The sequence below is a fragment of the Castanea sativa genome, chromosome 5 (assembly GCF_040712315.1).
Source record: "Castanea sativa cultivar Marrone di Chiusa Pesio chromosome 5, ASM4071231v1".
NCBI classification, from domain to species: domain Eukaryota; kingdom Viridiplantae; phylum Streptophyta; class Magnoliopsida; order Fagales; family Fagaceae; genus Castanea; species Castanea sativa.
Window position 1 is genome coordinate 31,137,945 of NC_134017.1, and position 15,770 is coordinate 31,153,714.

General features: G+C 33.4%; 1 protein-coding gene across 1 annotated transcript; it reads left to right on the plus strand.

The window, feature by feature from the left end:
- Positions 1-3,738: 3,738 nt before the first annotated feature.
- LOC142634118 (putative methyltransferase TCM_000331) lies at positions 3,739-6,610 on the plus strand. The gene is given in 4 exon segments (XM_075808396.1): positions 3,739-3,806; positions 3,990-4,401; positions 5,816-6,070; positions 6,269-6,610. Coding segments are annotated over 4 exon segments (1,077 nt in total).
- Positions 6,611-15,770: the final 9,160 nt, after the last annotated feature.

Below are 15,770 nucleotides of genomic sequence, written 5' to 3' on the forward strand. Positions count from 1 at the left end.
TGTGTAAGGGAAATTTTTTACCCAAGCATATTTATTTTATGGCACATTATTAAAGAGAAATGTAAAGAGACAACAATAATAAAGTGCAAAAAATAAATTGCAAGGAAAATAAAGTGCGGAAGTTTAAGTAGCAAGAAAAATAAGTGCTGAAATTTAAATTGCAAGTAAATAAAGAGCTGAAATTTAAATGACAAGCAAATATACAAATAAATTTAAAATGAGAAGAATGTAAAGAGTTGAAATATTGTAAAGGTTCATTAAAAAATGTTTCTTTATTTATTTTGTTTCTCCCTTAAATAGGTTTTAATCTCTTTCAAGTCTTATGGATTCTTCATCATAAAGAAATAGGAGTTCTAAGCCATTAAGCATCGCCATTCTTATGAGACATACCCATATTGTGCTCTATTTGAGAGATAATAGAAAATCTTTTTTCATTTATGTGTGTGTGTGTGTGTGTGTACGTGTGTATAAGAGTAATAAAGTAAAGAGGGGAGTGGGAATGTGCAAGAAATTAAAGGGATGAAATAAAATAAAAGAGAATGAGGATTGTTTGAAAGTAAATGGGATGACATAAAATAAAAGGGGATGTAGATTGCTTGAAAGTAAATGGGATGACATAAATTAAAAGGGGATTGGGATTGCTTGAAAGTAAATGGAATGACATAAAATAATAGGAGATGAGGATTTCTTGAAAGTAAATGGGATAACATAAATTAAAAGGGGATTGAGATTGCTTTGAAAGTAAATGGGATGACATAAATTAAAATCCCTAGATGCCTAGGTAGAATGGAATTTCTTCCCCCTAAGGGTACTTCCCATACATGGCCTAGGAGATTGTCCAATACCCATCTAGGGAAAACAAATCCAATAGCAAATCCCAACAACAACAATATAAATATAGAAATAAAGAAAGAGATATATACACAATATTGTTAGGACATATGTGTTTCACTTGTTAAGAACATATGCCATTCATTTATGTAATTGGCTAATTCTTTGACAAAACGCACTTTACTTATAATTGGGTAGATTTAGGATGAGTTTTATACTTCAAGAAACTGTGTTTCAAAATCAAGTGTTGAAGTCATCAAGTCTGTCCAAGAAACAAGCTGAAAAGTGCAAGTCCATTAAAGCTCGACAGCTAGCATGTGTCGAGGTTTAAAGAGTTGTTCCAGCCCCGTGGCTCGACAGTTGCTCAACAGCATCTCGATACCTCTATCTGTCGAGGTTTAAGAAAAACAGATTTTGAGTTCTGCTTTGATTCAAATCCGTGGATGTGTCTTTGGGCCTTCTTTTCTCCTAACCCTAGCCATATAAAAGGATTATTCTAAGGGCCGTAAAAGAGTATACAAGTTGCACAAGCATTGAGAAATCCTTGTTCAATCAAGTTATGATCAAAGACAAAGTTCTTGCCCTAGTTCATCTCTCTTGTGAAGAAGTTGTTGTGTAGTATGCACCGTAGGGTTTTGTAACCAAGCATCTTCTTGATCTTCATCGTATGGATGAATTGAAGAACTTTGCAGCCAACAATCTTCTCTAGTTGGTGATTGAAGTCGTGTACTAGGATCCGCGCAGTTGGTTAGTCACGTACTTGGGAGCCGTGCATTGAAAAGAGAAATTGTCACTACAGAACAAATCCAATTAGGTATTGGGGTAAGGGTTCAACTGTAGGTTGATAAGGTACTTGGGATTCCTTTACTTGTAACCGCTTGTTGTGATAATAATGGAATTTCGGGAGTGGTGACCTTAAAATCACCCGGTAGGGTTTTTACCGTGTAGGTTTTCCCCATTCGTAAACAAATCACAGTGTCATTCACTTTCCGCTGCATACTTAGTTTAATTGGTGATTTGTTTGTGCTACCACGCAATTTGCATGTTAATTTAATTAATTAATAACTTGGCTAATTAATCAACTTAATCAATCACAAGGGGTCAATACGTTTTTGGCCTATCAAATATGTACAGGAGCATAGGAAAATAAAGCGACTATTAACAACAAGCAAGATAAAAGAATGATTTTATATATATGGAAATGATGTTTACAAGATAAAATGGGTGATATGGGTGTAGTTATTAGAGAAGTAACCCATCCCTATAGTCTTACCCACAAAGATTACAAAAAAGTAAATTAAATTTAAAAAGAAAGAATGAGGCTTTTTGTGGTGGGTTTCCTAGAGAGAGAGAGAGAAGAGATAGAATTTTGAGACTCCACTCAAAGGTTTAGATTATCAACTATAGTTGATTTGATTGCAACAACTTTACTTTATAGCCAAAACTGTTGTTTGCATAAGGTCTCTAGCTATAACTTCAAAAGGGTTTGGAAAACTCCAAGTCTATGTACAAACACTGCCCTCTTGAATGTGTAAAAACATACTCTAGGGTTTGTATTTATATACTTAAGATCCATCAGAACCCTAGATCCAATGACTCAGAAAGAAAGTAAGAATTCAAATTTGCACAAATCTCGAGCGGTCGAGATAAGTGAGACTTTTTTCTGCACATAATTATCTTTTCCTACATTCTTGAGTCTTCAATTGTACATAACTTCATTTGTCTTATTTCTAAATATTTCTAAACTAAATAATTGGACAAACTAAGTTTTAAGATTACAATTTGTTCATGGTTGCCAACCTAAAAATATGGACTTTACACACTACACAAAAGTTCTCTCAGCAACTTAAGAGCAACAACATTCTAAGGGCTTAATGTGAACGTGACAGCACAACAGAGCTCTCTTTATCTCTCCCCCTAGCCACCTCTCTCATATTTTCATTCCTTCTCTGTGTAAAATATTTCAAATATATAATGTATTATTCATTTTAGTTGTTTGGCAATTTGGGTTTGTTTTTGTGATGCGCCAACCTCTATTCTTTGAATATTGAACTTTTAGATTTGACTCTCTCATTTTATCACATTTTAAAGAACCTGATGAATGTTTGGACTAACTTTCCTTCTTCTTTTTTTGGCCCTTTCGCGAATTATCTCCGACAATATGCATTTTATGATCTCCCTTCATTCACTTTAGTCTTTTTCATATTGGCAAATTGAAAAATACAGACAATGAAATTATGATAAGATAAATACGCGACGGTAAAAGAAACAAACACAAAATAATAAAGAAGGTGATGAAGATACGCAGCCTTATAGAAATTACGTAGGACGAGTATAACATACAAGAACAAGTTCAACCCAACAACTATCATTGCCATACAACTGGAAAGTATTTTTGAAATGTCTTTTTCACTTTTCAGTCAAATAATTCTCGCAACTGCATTTTGTAATCATGCAGGTGATGCAGCCAAGTTCACTTATATATATATAAAAGTAACATAATTTTTTTTTTTTTAAATGTTAGTTTATTCTGAATGCTAACATCATTCCAAACTCCAAAGACAGAAAGTAATTTAATCTTTCAAAACAAATAATGTCTTGTGTACCTGCCTCTTTCTCTCTTCTTGACGTACTTTTTTTTTCCTTGATTGAATCACTACATATAATATATTATTTAGTTTAGATGTTTGATGTCTATTTTCGTGAAATTTTTAAAAGAATCATAGTTAAAGGAATATATAACGTTTGTGTGAACTGGCTTTTACTCACTCAGGAACTACAATCACATGCCAAGCAAAGAAACTTCAGAAAAGTGGAGCACATTCCAGAGTACTTTCCTTCGGTAGGCCTATTCATAGATAGAGGAATAGATTATAGATCAGGAACAGGAAGGCAGTGTGAGTAGCCATGGCAGTAGAAAATGCTCTTTGCATGAATGGGGGAGATGGAGAATCTAGCTACGCCAATAAGTCGCTCCTTCAGGTTCTCTCTCTCTTTCTCAGACACACATATACATGAACATTAATCTGCTTACAGAGGCACAGAGATGACATACAAAATACACATGTTTTTTTGAAAATACATACAAAATTTTTCTTTATTGTCTTGTTTATCTTTAAATTAAGCTGACTAAAAGATTTAATTATTATGTCCATATCTTTCAGAAAAAAAGTAATATTGGAGTCGAGGTCCTTCCTAGTGGACACCATTAAAGACATGTTAAACATCAGAATTCCCACTTGTTTCAAAGTGGCTGACTTGGGTTGCTCTTCAGGACCCAACACCCTCTTGGTGATCTCTGAAATTATTGACACCATCCATGAAGTGTGCCAGCAAACAAATACCGAATCACCTGAGTTTCTAGTGTTACTAAATGATCTCCCAGAAAATGACTTCAATGCAATTTTCAAATCTGTACCAGCTTTCCATGAGAGGCTTAAGAAAGGCAAGGGAGACAAGTTGGGGCCTTGTTTTATTTCTGGAACACCTGGTTCCTTCTATGGGAGGCTCTTTCCAAGCCAGTGTCTACATCTTGTACATTCTTCTTATAGTCTTCATTGGCTTTCACAGGTTAGCATTCTCTCAGAGCATATTATTCATAAACCTATTCCAATTTCATGAATAATAAACCTTAGGATTAAGAAATTCATATATGTTTAGTGTTAAAAATAACTTTTCCCCTATTAAAAAAATAAAATAAAATTCGCCCACTAGCAAGGTTAATGAATGATATGTTCAGTGGCAGAGCCACCTTCTATGGGGCCACGGGGGCAATTGCTTAACTAAAATTTGTAAAAGAAATGTCAGACTTTGGTTTTTTTTTTTTTTTAAGGATTGCATAAGAAATGATAAATTATGTGATGTTTTTAAAAATTTTGAGTCTGGTAACACGTCCATTTATGGTCTCAAATAGGCTTCTCAATCATAGTTTGAACATTTCACCAATCAATTCCGTCATTTTGGTTTTGTAGCCTCTTCTGCAAACTAATCCATATTCTTTTATCGCATTAGTGGCTATTCCATTGTCTTCAACCTCCTTTACAACGGCGACATTATCATCACATGGAACATTCCAACATTATTACCAATTTTATTCATCAATTTGGTCTCGTTTGTTAACTCAAGGACCTTGGGACCCTTCATTACTTCATGGATTGACAGGTTCATTAGTTTGTTTTTCAATCAAGTCATGTGTGACACCGATTTGCTTTATTGCCAAATATGTTTCATTGTTTTTTTTTTTTTTTTTTGCAAGATACCTTGATGTGCTTCACACAAATGCACACCTTTGTCTGATCGAAGTTCTTATAGAAGCATCACGGGTGCTTTACAGCATGCACCTCACATTCATGAATCTTGATCTCTCTTTGGCAATTAATCTAGTCTGCAAATTCAGGCATTGTCCTATTGCTATCCATTTGATTGCAATCAAACCCATCTTCAGTTATTTACATGCCAGCACAAAGCATATCAAGGTTGAATTCTACTTTATCTGTGAGGGCATAATTCATTGCAAAGATTTGGCAATCAATTTTGTCTTTACCAATTACGAACTTGCAAATATTTTCACCAAGAGCCTCCCATCTCAATGTTTGTTAACAACTGGTTTGCTGTTGATGATTAGTTATATTTATTTTATTTAGCTTCAAGATCCAATTATGTTTATTTCTCACTTGGCTTCCTCATGTGACTTCAATTCCTTAATTCCAAATTATATCTTATAAATAGCAATGTACTTCAGACTTCAATTAGTCTAATACATTGAAATCAATTTAAATTATTAAGTAACTCGGTTTATTGATTTATCTCATTTGCTTTCTCTACATAATCTTTGCATAAACTATATTTCTTTCATTGCATAGGTAAATAGAAAAATATTCAAATCCTAAAATTTTAAATTGGGTTCCAGTAAATACTAAGTCTTTATTCATGTATTTATAGTTTTCACCCACTTAGTAAAAATCCTAACTCCACTAATGGACAGGTGCCAAGAGGGGTTGTGAATAACAAAGGTAACATATACATCGCAAAATCGAGCCCTCCTAACGTATTCAAAGCCTACATGGACCAATTTCATACAGATTTCTCAATGTTTCTACGTTCACGCTCTAAGGAAATATTGCCTGGAGGACGTATGATTCTTACCTTCATTGGAAGGAGCAATGTAGATCCCAACACAAATTGTTGTTACGACCTTTGAGAGCTTCTGGCATAATCGCTTCTTGACATGGTCCCTGAGGTTGTTTGTTTTTAATAATGAATTTCATACTTAACAAAGTTTGGCTCCAAATGTATTTGGAGTTATCTTTTCCAACTCATTCTAATGGTCTTTCAATCATCACATAGTAGGTTGAAACAAGATAGCACCAAACGATTCAATTTTGTTTTTTCCTTATATCTAACGTTTTTTTTTTAATACCAAATGATTCAATTTTAGGGCCTTGTTAAGGAGAAGGATGTAGATTCGTTCAATTTGCCATATTATGAACCTTGCATGGAAGAAGTAAAGGCAATCATTGAAGACGAGGGGTCTTTCAATGTAGATAGGCTTCAAATGTTTGAATTCAATGACCATAATGGTGACATTGATAACAAGTATCGGAGTGCACAAAGTATGGCAAATGGTTTAAGAGCTGTAACAGAAGCAATGCTGGCTAGTCATTTTGGAGAGACCATAATTGACAATTTATTTGCCAAGTTTGCAAAGCATATGGCGGAGGAATTTTGCCAGGAGATGACAAGGTACATCAATATAGTCACTTGCATGACTAAGAAGTAAATTATTATGAAGATATGTATGGAAATTTAGTAATTGCTGATAAATTTCTATGATTACATCGTTGATAAAGTTGCCTCTCTCTAGTGTGAACTCTCCATGAACAATGCTTATAATTATAACTATCTCTATCATTTGTATTCATGAAGGTTGATTTGCTAAAAAAAATTTATTACAAGGTTTGGCATTATTCACGTTCTATCAAATGCAAGCTACCTTCACATTAATAGTACGATTTTGGGCCTTGCCATCAGGCCCTTCCCCCCTCTAGAGAAACTGAGACAGTCCACTAATGTGGGGGATAATAATTTTTTTTATTGAAAAAAAGATTTTAAAAAAAATGAGTTGTATGTTTTCTTTTTCCTTCAAGTTTAAGAAGACCCTAAAAGTTGAATGATGTTAAAAATATTACAAATTTTAATACTTGACGTGAAAGAACCATCCATTCATGGCCTGCCCAAAAGCACCTTTCAATCATTCAAAAGAGAATAGAGACCCACAAATGGAATATTCAAGGCAATCAGTAACAATATAATTAGGGTTGAATCAGATTCTTAGAAGTTGTTCCTACTACCCAAGTTCAATACCATGGATAATCTGTAACTAATAGCTAGGGTTGTCCAACTCAATCGGTGGCCCAATCCTCTCGGTAAATCCGACTGGACCTGGGCCAACCGTCAGCCGACCCAACTACTCTGACAGTCAGTGGCGGGTCTATTTCTCCAAAATTCAAAACCATCAATTTGGTCTCAAATCTTTTACCCAAAACTGAAGAAACCATAACCAATTGAGATACAGAGCATTTTTTCCCAGCGAGATTTTTTAGATCCAACTAGACCTCAACCATTTCCAGCGAGAACTCAGCTAGATCTATAAAATCTCCACCAAATTCGGTGAAATCTCACCGGATCTAGTGAGATTTTGCCAAATCTAGTGAAAATATCACAAAAATTTTGCTAATTTTTGTCGTTAACTCGCTGAATTTTGCTAATTTTCAGTTCCCTAACTCCAACCGAACCAACCACCATCCATTAAAGGTCGGATTCACCCGATCTGATCAACCACTCCAGTCGGCAGTGGGTTAAGATCTTGACCACTCGATCTGGTTAAATTTGCAAATGTCATGGCAAGAGCGGGATTAGTCAAACCATTTACAAGCACATAAACTACTTGAATAGAATGCCCACAATGTTATTTGTAGAGGCGGCATTACCTCAAGGCCAGGGGTTCAAATGAACCCCCTGACCTAGCCAATTTATATATTTATATATATATATATATATATATAGAGAGAGAGAGAGAGAGAGAGAGAGAGAGAGAGATGGGTTTAAGTTACACCATTTTTAGACCATAAATTTCTAATTGATCTAATGGTTAAAAAATAGCATTAAATGCTAATTGATTTACACCTTATTCACTTAATTAATAGCAATTTTGTTTCTCTTTCCTTATTTATTATTTAAAACCTTTTACATATATTCTTTTTTTTTTTGTCCGAATGACTTTACAAATATATTTGCAATACTCTCTCTTTGTCCGAATGACTTTACATATATTCATCTTTCTAAGATTTACAACCTACTTTTTTTTTTAATCTCTCTGTAGTTTCATCTGGAACTTTTTTTTTTTCATCTAGATAATATTTGACACCCAGAGTATTAAAAGAAAAGGACTAAGTCCAATAAAATCTCATGTAATCACAAAGATTAAAAGGTCAATATTAAATAGCTTTGAAAACCATTAGAAATAGTTCTTATGTTAAAAGCCATTGGAAAATAAGCAAAAGAACAAACAAAAAACATCTATGGACATTGGCTGGAGGTAAATCTATGGAGATTGGCAAAAGAAATTATGTGGGGGGAGAGAGAGCGAGTGAGAGAAAAACTGAAAAAGTGAGACTAAGAAAATGAATTTTCTCTTACTAAGTTAAAAATGGTTTGGAATTTAATGACGAAGAGAGATAAAATATATTCTTAATTAGACAAGCTAATGTGGACAATAATGTTTTTTTAGCTATTAGATCTAATTGAAATCAATGGTTAGAAAAATGTGTAACTCTAGAAGAGTTACAGCAGATGTAACTTGAACCCATCTCATATATATATAAATTTTTAATCGTTTTTTTGAGCCCCTAAAATAAAATTTTGAATCTCCTGACCCTAAATTTTGTTTAAACCCAGCTGAAATAAGTTTGAATATGATCATTTTAATGCTACTTTCACAATAATTTTATAATAAAGGTAAAGTGGCAAGTTGTAACTAGTTTTAATCAGAACCCACAACTAACATCACTTTTTTCCAACCTTAAAAAACTTGTCACCTTGGTTTTATTGTGAAAGTATTGTGTCAATAGCACTACTCCTAAAATATTTAATTTTATAAGAAGAAAAAAATGTTTCAAATTTTTGCTCATTTGTTAAAAAAATAAAAAAAAATAAAACCCCTTTTTTTTCCAAGACTTTGGCTTACTTTTCCATTGACAACAAAATAAAGTTGTTTTTTCCAGTACTTTTTTTTATTCATCAACAAAAAAATACACCACTGTTACAACCAACAAATTTGTATCTATATCTGTGATTATTTCCTTGTTCTCCCTATCAATCTTTTTTCCTTCTATGTTTTTTTAGTGTTTCTCTCTTTTTAATCAAGTAGTTCGATAAATGCTCTATAGATTTCCAAATCCAGGAAATCTTTTAGTACTTGCTCCAATTCCAAGAGACTGATCGCGTGTATAGTTAGGAAGTCATACACTTTAAAAGTAAAAACTTATATCATTTACTATATTTTTTTCTTAAGTCCAACTCTAAGAGACTAACCACGTGTGTGATTAGTTTAATTATATTTGTTTATGCATTCAATGGTTGTTGTCTTACTGATATCTACACTAAATTATATTTAGAATACTATTTTAGATTATTGTATAATGTATATAATATGTGTGGGGACCCTTTTTGTACTGTCGGGCCTCAACCACTTTTGTTGTGCTATGACCCGTTAGTCTAAGGTAAGAGAGATGGGACTGGCCTTGCTAGAACCGTGCTTCAAGCTAGCTTGTGCACAAGTTGGGCTTACCCATCGTAGATGCATCCTAATAGGAGTGTTGTGGGCTAGACGCAGGGCATGGTTACGGCAGGAGTGACTATTACAAGTATTATGGTAGGAATACACTACAAAACGATAACTATGATAATAAAACATACTACATAAATCTAACACCATAACTAGAATTAACAGAGTTAAAGCAGACCAAGTAGAAGTAGTACTACAATAGAAAAGGACAAATAACTTAGTAACTTCTAGCCAAAAAGTAAGAAAATCATCCAATAAGCATAACCAATGTAACAACTTGTCTATTGGATTATGGGCTAAGTTTTTCAGCAGAAGCAAATCCAAGAAGGGAACCAATCTCTAATGCGGATAACCTCAACAAAAATCTCTTGCCACAGAAGTTACTCGCTCTAGAGAAGGGGCCTAGGTGGTTTGAGTTTTGATTTTCAATCTTCAGAGAGTGGGTATATCAAGAGGGAGGAAAAATGTGATCTATTGATGCATGCCTCTACTCCTACTGCCTTTGTTGACGAAAATTGTTAACCAATGTTTAACAATAATTGTTGGATTATGTTTAACAAAAATTGTCAAATTATGTTTAGCAAACGTTGTCAAATTATATTTAACAAACGTCATCAAATTATGTTTAACAAGAATTGTCAAATTCGTCAAACATAATTTCACCCATAGCCCTTTTGGCGTATGAATTTTATTGATGTGAGTAGTGTCCATTCAAGATAATGTATCTATTTATTACAATCCCTTATTTCAAGGGAAGACCCTTTGATTCAAACCATGTCGTCTTTGTACATAAGTTTATTTATTTTTGTGTTTTAAGGGGATATGTGTTTTTATTTATTTGGGGCTACACCTAATAATTTATTTAGTAGAGTCAAGGAATCTATTGATTTAGTAGAGTCAAGACTCCATTAATTTGTTAGAGTCGAGGACTCCATTGATGGGGTAGAGTCAAGGAATCTATTGATTTAGTAGAGTCAAGGACTCCATTAATTTGTTAGAGTCGAGGACTCCATTGATGGGGTAGAGTCAAGGACTTCATTATTTTTGTAGAATCAAGGACTCCAATAATTTGTTAGAGTCAAGGACTCCATTGATGGGGTAGAGTCAAGAACTCTATTGATTTAGTAGAGTCAAAGACTCCATTGATGGGGTAGAGTCAAGAACTCTATTGATTTAGTAGAGTCAAGGACTCCATTAATTTGTTAGAGTCGAGGACTGTTGGAAAAATACATGTTTTGTATCTCATACAAAATATACACAACAGAAAATTAACGGATCTACTTCATTCGCAATTGATAAAATGTACCATGTAAGTTTCAGAAATTAAGAACAAGAGAGCATACCTTGGTGTGGTGAATTTCAAAACAAAGATCAGAAGCACTTGGGATCACTTTTAATCTTCACTCCAATTCCACTAACGCCCAAGAAGTGTGGTCTCTCAATCAGTTTCCAAAGGAGTGTTAGGATTAGTGCCCTTAAATCCTATTATATAATGCTATGTATGTTATTATGTATGACATTATGTATGACTTAATGTTGTGTTTAATAAAGTTGATTTATTATTATCTAAAATAATGCTGACATGAATATTAGGACATTATCATATAGTCCATGAGATGCATTGTATGTGATTTATGTGATTTAGTCATAGAAGATGTAAATCACAATTTCCTCGTAAACTCAAAATGTAGTTCGTAGTCGGTGATGAAATTGGGCATTTCATCTGCGAAGACTATACATATTAACTAAGATAATTTGTCTTAATCATGGAAATGGAGAGTTTTACTTGGTATGTTGATAAATTTTAAGAGTTAAAACATATTGAACTGGACCGCTGTGAGATTTATTATTCTCCTAACGACTGTCAAATGAATAATAAACTCACGACTTATATTTGCATAAACTCTTAATCCTGAAAGAATAATGGACTTGATCATGAGGTGTAGGTTGCTTTGATATATCAGGAGTGAGATCTAAAGTAACGGTCAAAACCTCAGTATATTGGGCAATCACATTTAGTGTTGATGGAACATATATTCTCTAGATGGAATTCATAATCTCTTAACGGAGATATAAAATATTCCCTTGAGATAAGTTTAATGGGTTTGTTATTCAGAGAATTAGGCCTAACCATTTTAGTAAGGAGTTACTAAAGTATATGTTTATGGAATTCGATTTCATAAATATATGATGAATAACTTAAAGGATTAAACCGGGTACTCAAGGATAAGATGTAGTAATTTACAAAGTGACAGTCTACATTCATGAGTTTGTGTTACTACGAATATTTTATGAAGGGGTTGCATGTACAATAAAGTCTTGGGATATAATTTATAAATAAGGCCTAGAGTGCAACTATATTTATATAGTGGTATTAAATATAGTTAATGGTAACTTTAGACTTGTCAAGAGTTGACAGAAAAGTCCAAGGCCCATTGGAGCTAGTGTCTTATTGGTCCCTTTTGGTCCCACTCCAAGCCACACACTTAAGCCCAATTGGAAAGGCCCAAAAGACCAGCCCAATTAGATAATCAGTTAGATACAAAGAGAGAAACATACAGAATTTTCTGTAGAAAATTTTATAAGAACACTATTACGAAGTAGTGTAAGAAGTGTTAGATACTTTTTGACATTCTCCCTTTGGAACTGATTGAGAGACCACACATCTTGGGCATTAGTGGAATTGGAGTGAAGATTGAAAGTGTTCTCAAGTGCTTTTGATCTTCGGTTTTTGAAATTCACCGCTCCAAGGTACACTCTCTTGTTCTCAAATTCTAAAACTTATATAGTACGTGTTAACTTTCATGAATGAAGTAGATCCGTTATTTTTCCACTGCGTATGTTTTGTATGCGATACAAACATATATATTTCCATCAGGGAGAATAAGAAAATATCTCACACTCACACACATAACATTTTTACAATGATATTGCTATTATAAAATTCTGTATGTTTCTTCTCTTTGTATCTAACTAATTATCTAATTGAGCTGGCCTTTTGGGCCTTTCCAATTGGGCTTAATTGTGTGGTTTAGAGTGGAACCAAAAGGAACAATAAGACGCTAGCTCTAATGGGCCTTAGGCTTTTTTGTCAACTCTTGACAAGTTCAAAGTTACCATTAACTATATTTAATATCACTATATAAATATAATTGTACTCTAGGCCTTATTTATAAATTATATCCTAAAACTTTATTATACATGCAACCCCTTCATAAAATATTCGTAATAACACAAAGTCATGAATGTAGACTGCCACTTTGTAAATTACTACATCTTAATTCCTTGAGTACCCAGTTTAATCATTTAATGTTATTCATCATATATTTATGAAATCCAATTCCATAAATATATACTTTAGTAATTCTTGACTAAAGTGGTTAGGCCTAACACTCTGAATAACAAACCCATTAAACTTATCTCGAGGGAATATTTTGTATCTCCAGGGAATATTTTGTATCTCCATTAAAAGACTATGAATTCTTCTTGAGAATATATGTTCCATCAACACTAAATGTGGTTGTCCAACATACTGAGGTTTTGATCGTGACTTTAGATCTCACTCTTGATATATCAAAGCAACCTACACCTCATGATTAGGTCCATTATTCTCTCAGGATTGAGAGTTCATGTAAATAGAAGTCTTGAGATTTATTATTCATTTGACAGTCGTTAGGAGAATAATAAATCTCACAGTGGTCCAATTCAATATGTCTTAACTCTTAAAATATATCAACATACCAACTAGAAATCTCAATTTCCATGATCAAGACAAATCATCTTAGTTGATATGTTATAGTCTTCGCAGATGAAATGTCCAATTTCATCACCGACTACGAACTAAAATTATGAGTTTAAAAAGTACTTGTTATCTATATCTTCTATGACTATATCACATAGATCACATACTATGCATCTCATGGACTATATGATAATGTCTCAATATTCATGTTACCATTATTTTTAGATAATAATAAAACAACTTTATTAATCACAACATTAAGTCATACATAATGTCATACATAGTATCATACAATAGGATTTAAGGATACACATCGTAACAATCTTCCACTTGTCCTAAAGATTATTGTGCACTAATTTAATTCCCATCTCTTCCAAATGTGACTCAAAAGTCCTTTGGGACAAGGCTTTGGTAAAAGGATCCGCTAGATTCTTTGCACTATCAATCTTTGCTACTACTACATCTTCACGAGCAACAATGTCTCGAATGATGTGGTACTTTCTCTTTATGTGCTTTCCTTTCTTGTGATTCCTTGGATCTTTGGATTGTGCAACCACTCCACTATTGTCGTAGAACAATGTGATAGGAACTTGCTCAATTCTCACAACACTAAGATCATAAAGGAATTTCTTGAGCCAATCAGCTTCCTTTGCCACTTCACAAGCAGCAACATATTCAGCTTCCATGGTGGAGTCGATAATACAAGATTGCTTAACACTCCTCCAACTTATGGGTCCACCTCCCAAGGTGAAAACACAACCTGAAGTAGACTTTCTAAAATCAAGATCTAACTAAAAATCTGAATCTCTATAACCAATAGGAATCAAATCCTCACTATGGTAAACAAGCATATAATTTCTCATTCTCCTTAGATACTTAAGAATATGCTTTACAGCTTGCCAATGTTTAAGTCTTGGATTTGATTGATATCGGCTGACCATGCCAACTGAATAACAAATATCCGGCCTAGTACAAAGCATAACATACATAAGACTTCCCACTGCAGAAGTATAGGGAACTTGTCTCATCATGTTTTCTTCCTCAAGAGTCGTAGGCCATTGTTCATCAGACAGAGGAACTCCATGTCTAAAAGGAAGTAATCCTTTCTTGGAGTGATACGAGTGTTAAGTACAAGAGATCACTTAACCTTACTCATCACAAACAAAGAGCCACAAAGCTTACTTGTTTAGTTGTGCATAGAGATGCTTGAAGCTACAAAAGATACAAAGTTTAGAAAACTCTGTTTCAATGGCCATTTTAAGGTTCACAAGAACTAATGTACACATACACACACTGTTTTTGTAATTTTTTTATTTTTTATTTCTATTTTTATTTTGAAAACAAAACAAAATAAAAACTAAACAACCAAACAAAAACAAAAACAAACAAACAATCATGAAAGCATGAAAGAAAGATGCATATGCATGAAAGCATGATAGAAAGGTGCAGATGCATGAAAGCATGATTCCAAAAACAAATAAGAAATCAAGCAAAGAGAGTCCTACTTTAGATAGAAAGAATTAAAGCAGATGACAAATTGAAAAGAAAATTAAGTCTTAGGATCCTTAACACCCACACAGCACGAGTCTTTAGTCGTAAAGATGAAAAGGCACGTGTCCTAGTATGACTACTAAAGAACATAAAGGAATTAGAATTCCCCTTAAATTAAGTCAAAAAGCTCAAAACTTTTAATAACTCACCAAGAATAGGTACAGAGCCTTTAGACAAAGGATGAGACCTATTGGACACTCACTTATGAGGAAACAATTAGGACGAGTGTATCCAGAATGACCACAATGATGACAAACATGAGTAGTTTTAGAACTACTCAGTTTCCTAGAAGGAGGTCTAACCTTAGAGGTTGACAAAGACTTTAACTTAGGACAATTCGGCCTAATATGACCAACAATATGACAATGATAACAAGTGCGGACAAATTCAAAATTTTTATTCAACCTAGGAGGAGTTTTAGACATAGGTTTAAAAATTTCAGCGTTAACATCAGATTGTTTACCTTTGTCTATCCTAGCAATTTTAGCCTTCAACTCTTCATTATTCCTTTTAAATTGAGGAATATAAAAATCTTTTTCTTTTGAGTTAGGCTCAACAACAAGTTTGGTACTAGTTAAATTTTCAACTTCAGTTTTAAATTCAACTAGTTGCTCTTCCAAACTCTTAATTTTGTCCACCTGAAATGAAATTTGATTTTCAAAATTCTCATTCAAATTATTGGCTTCATCCAATTTTTCAATCAAATCATCTTTTTCAAGCTTGACCCTTTTAAATTTAGCTTTTAATTTTGTAGAACATTCAAGAGATTTCATACAAAAATTATAAAGTTTGCAATAGGCA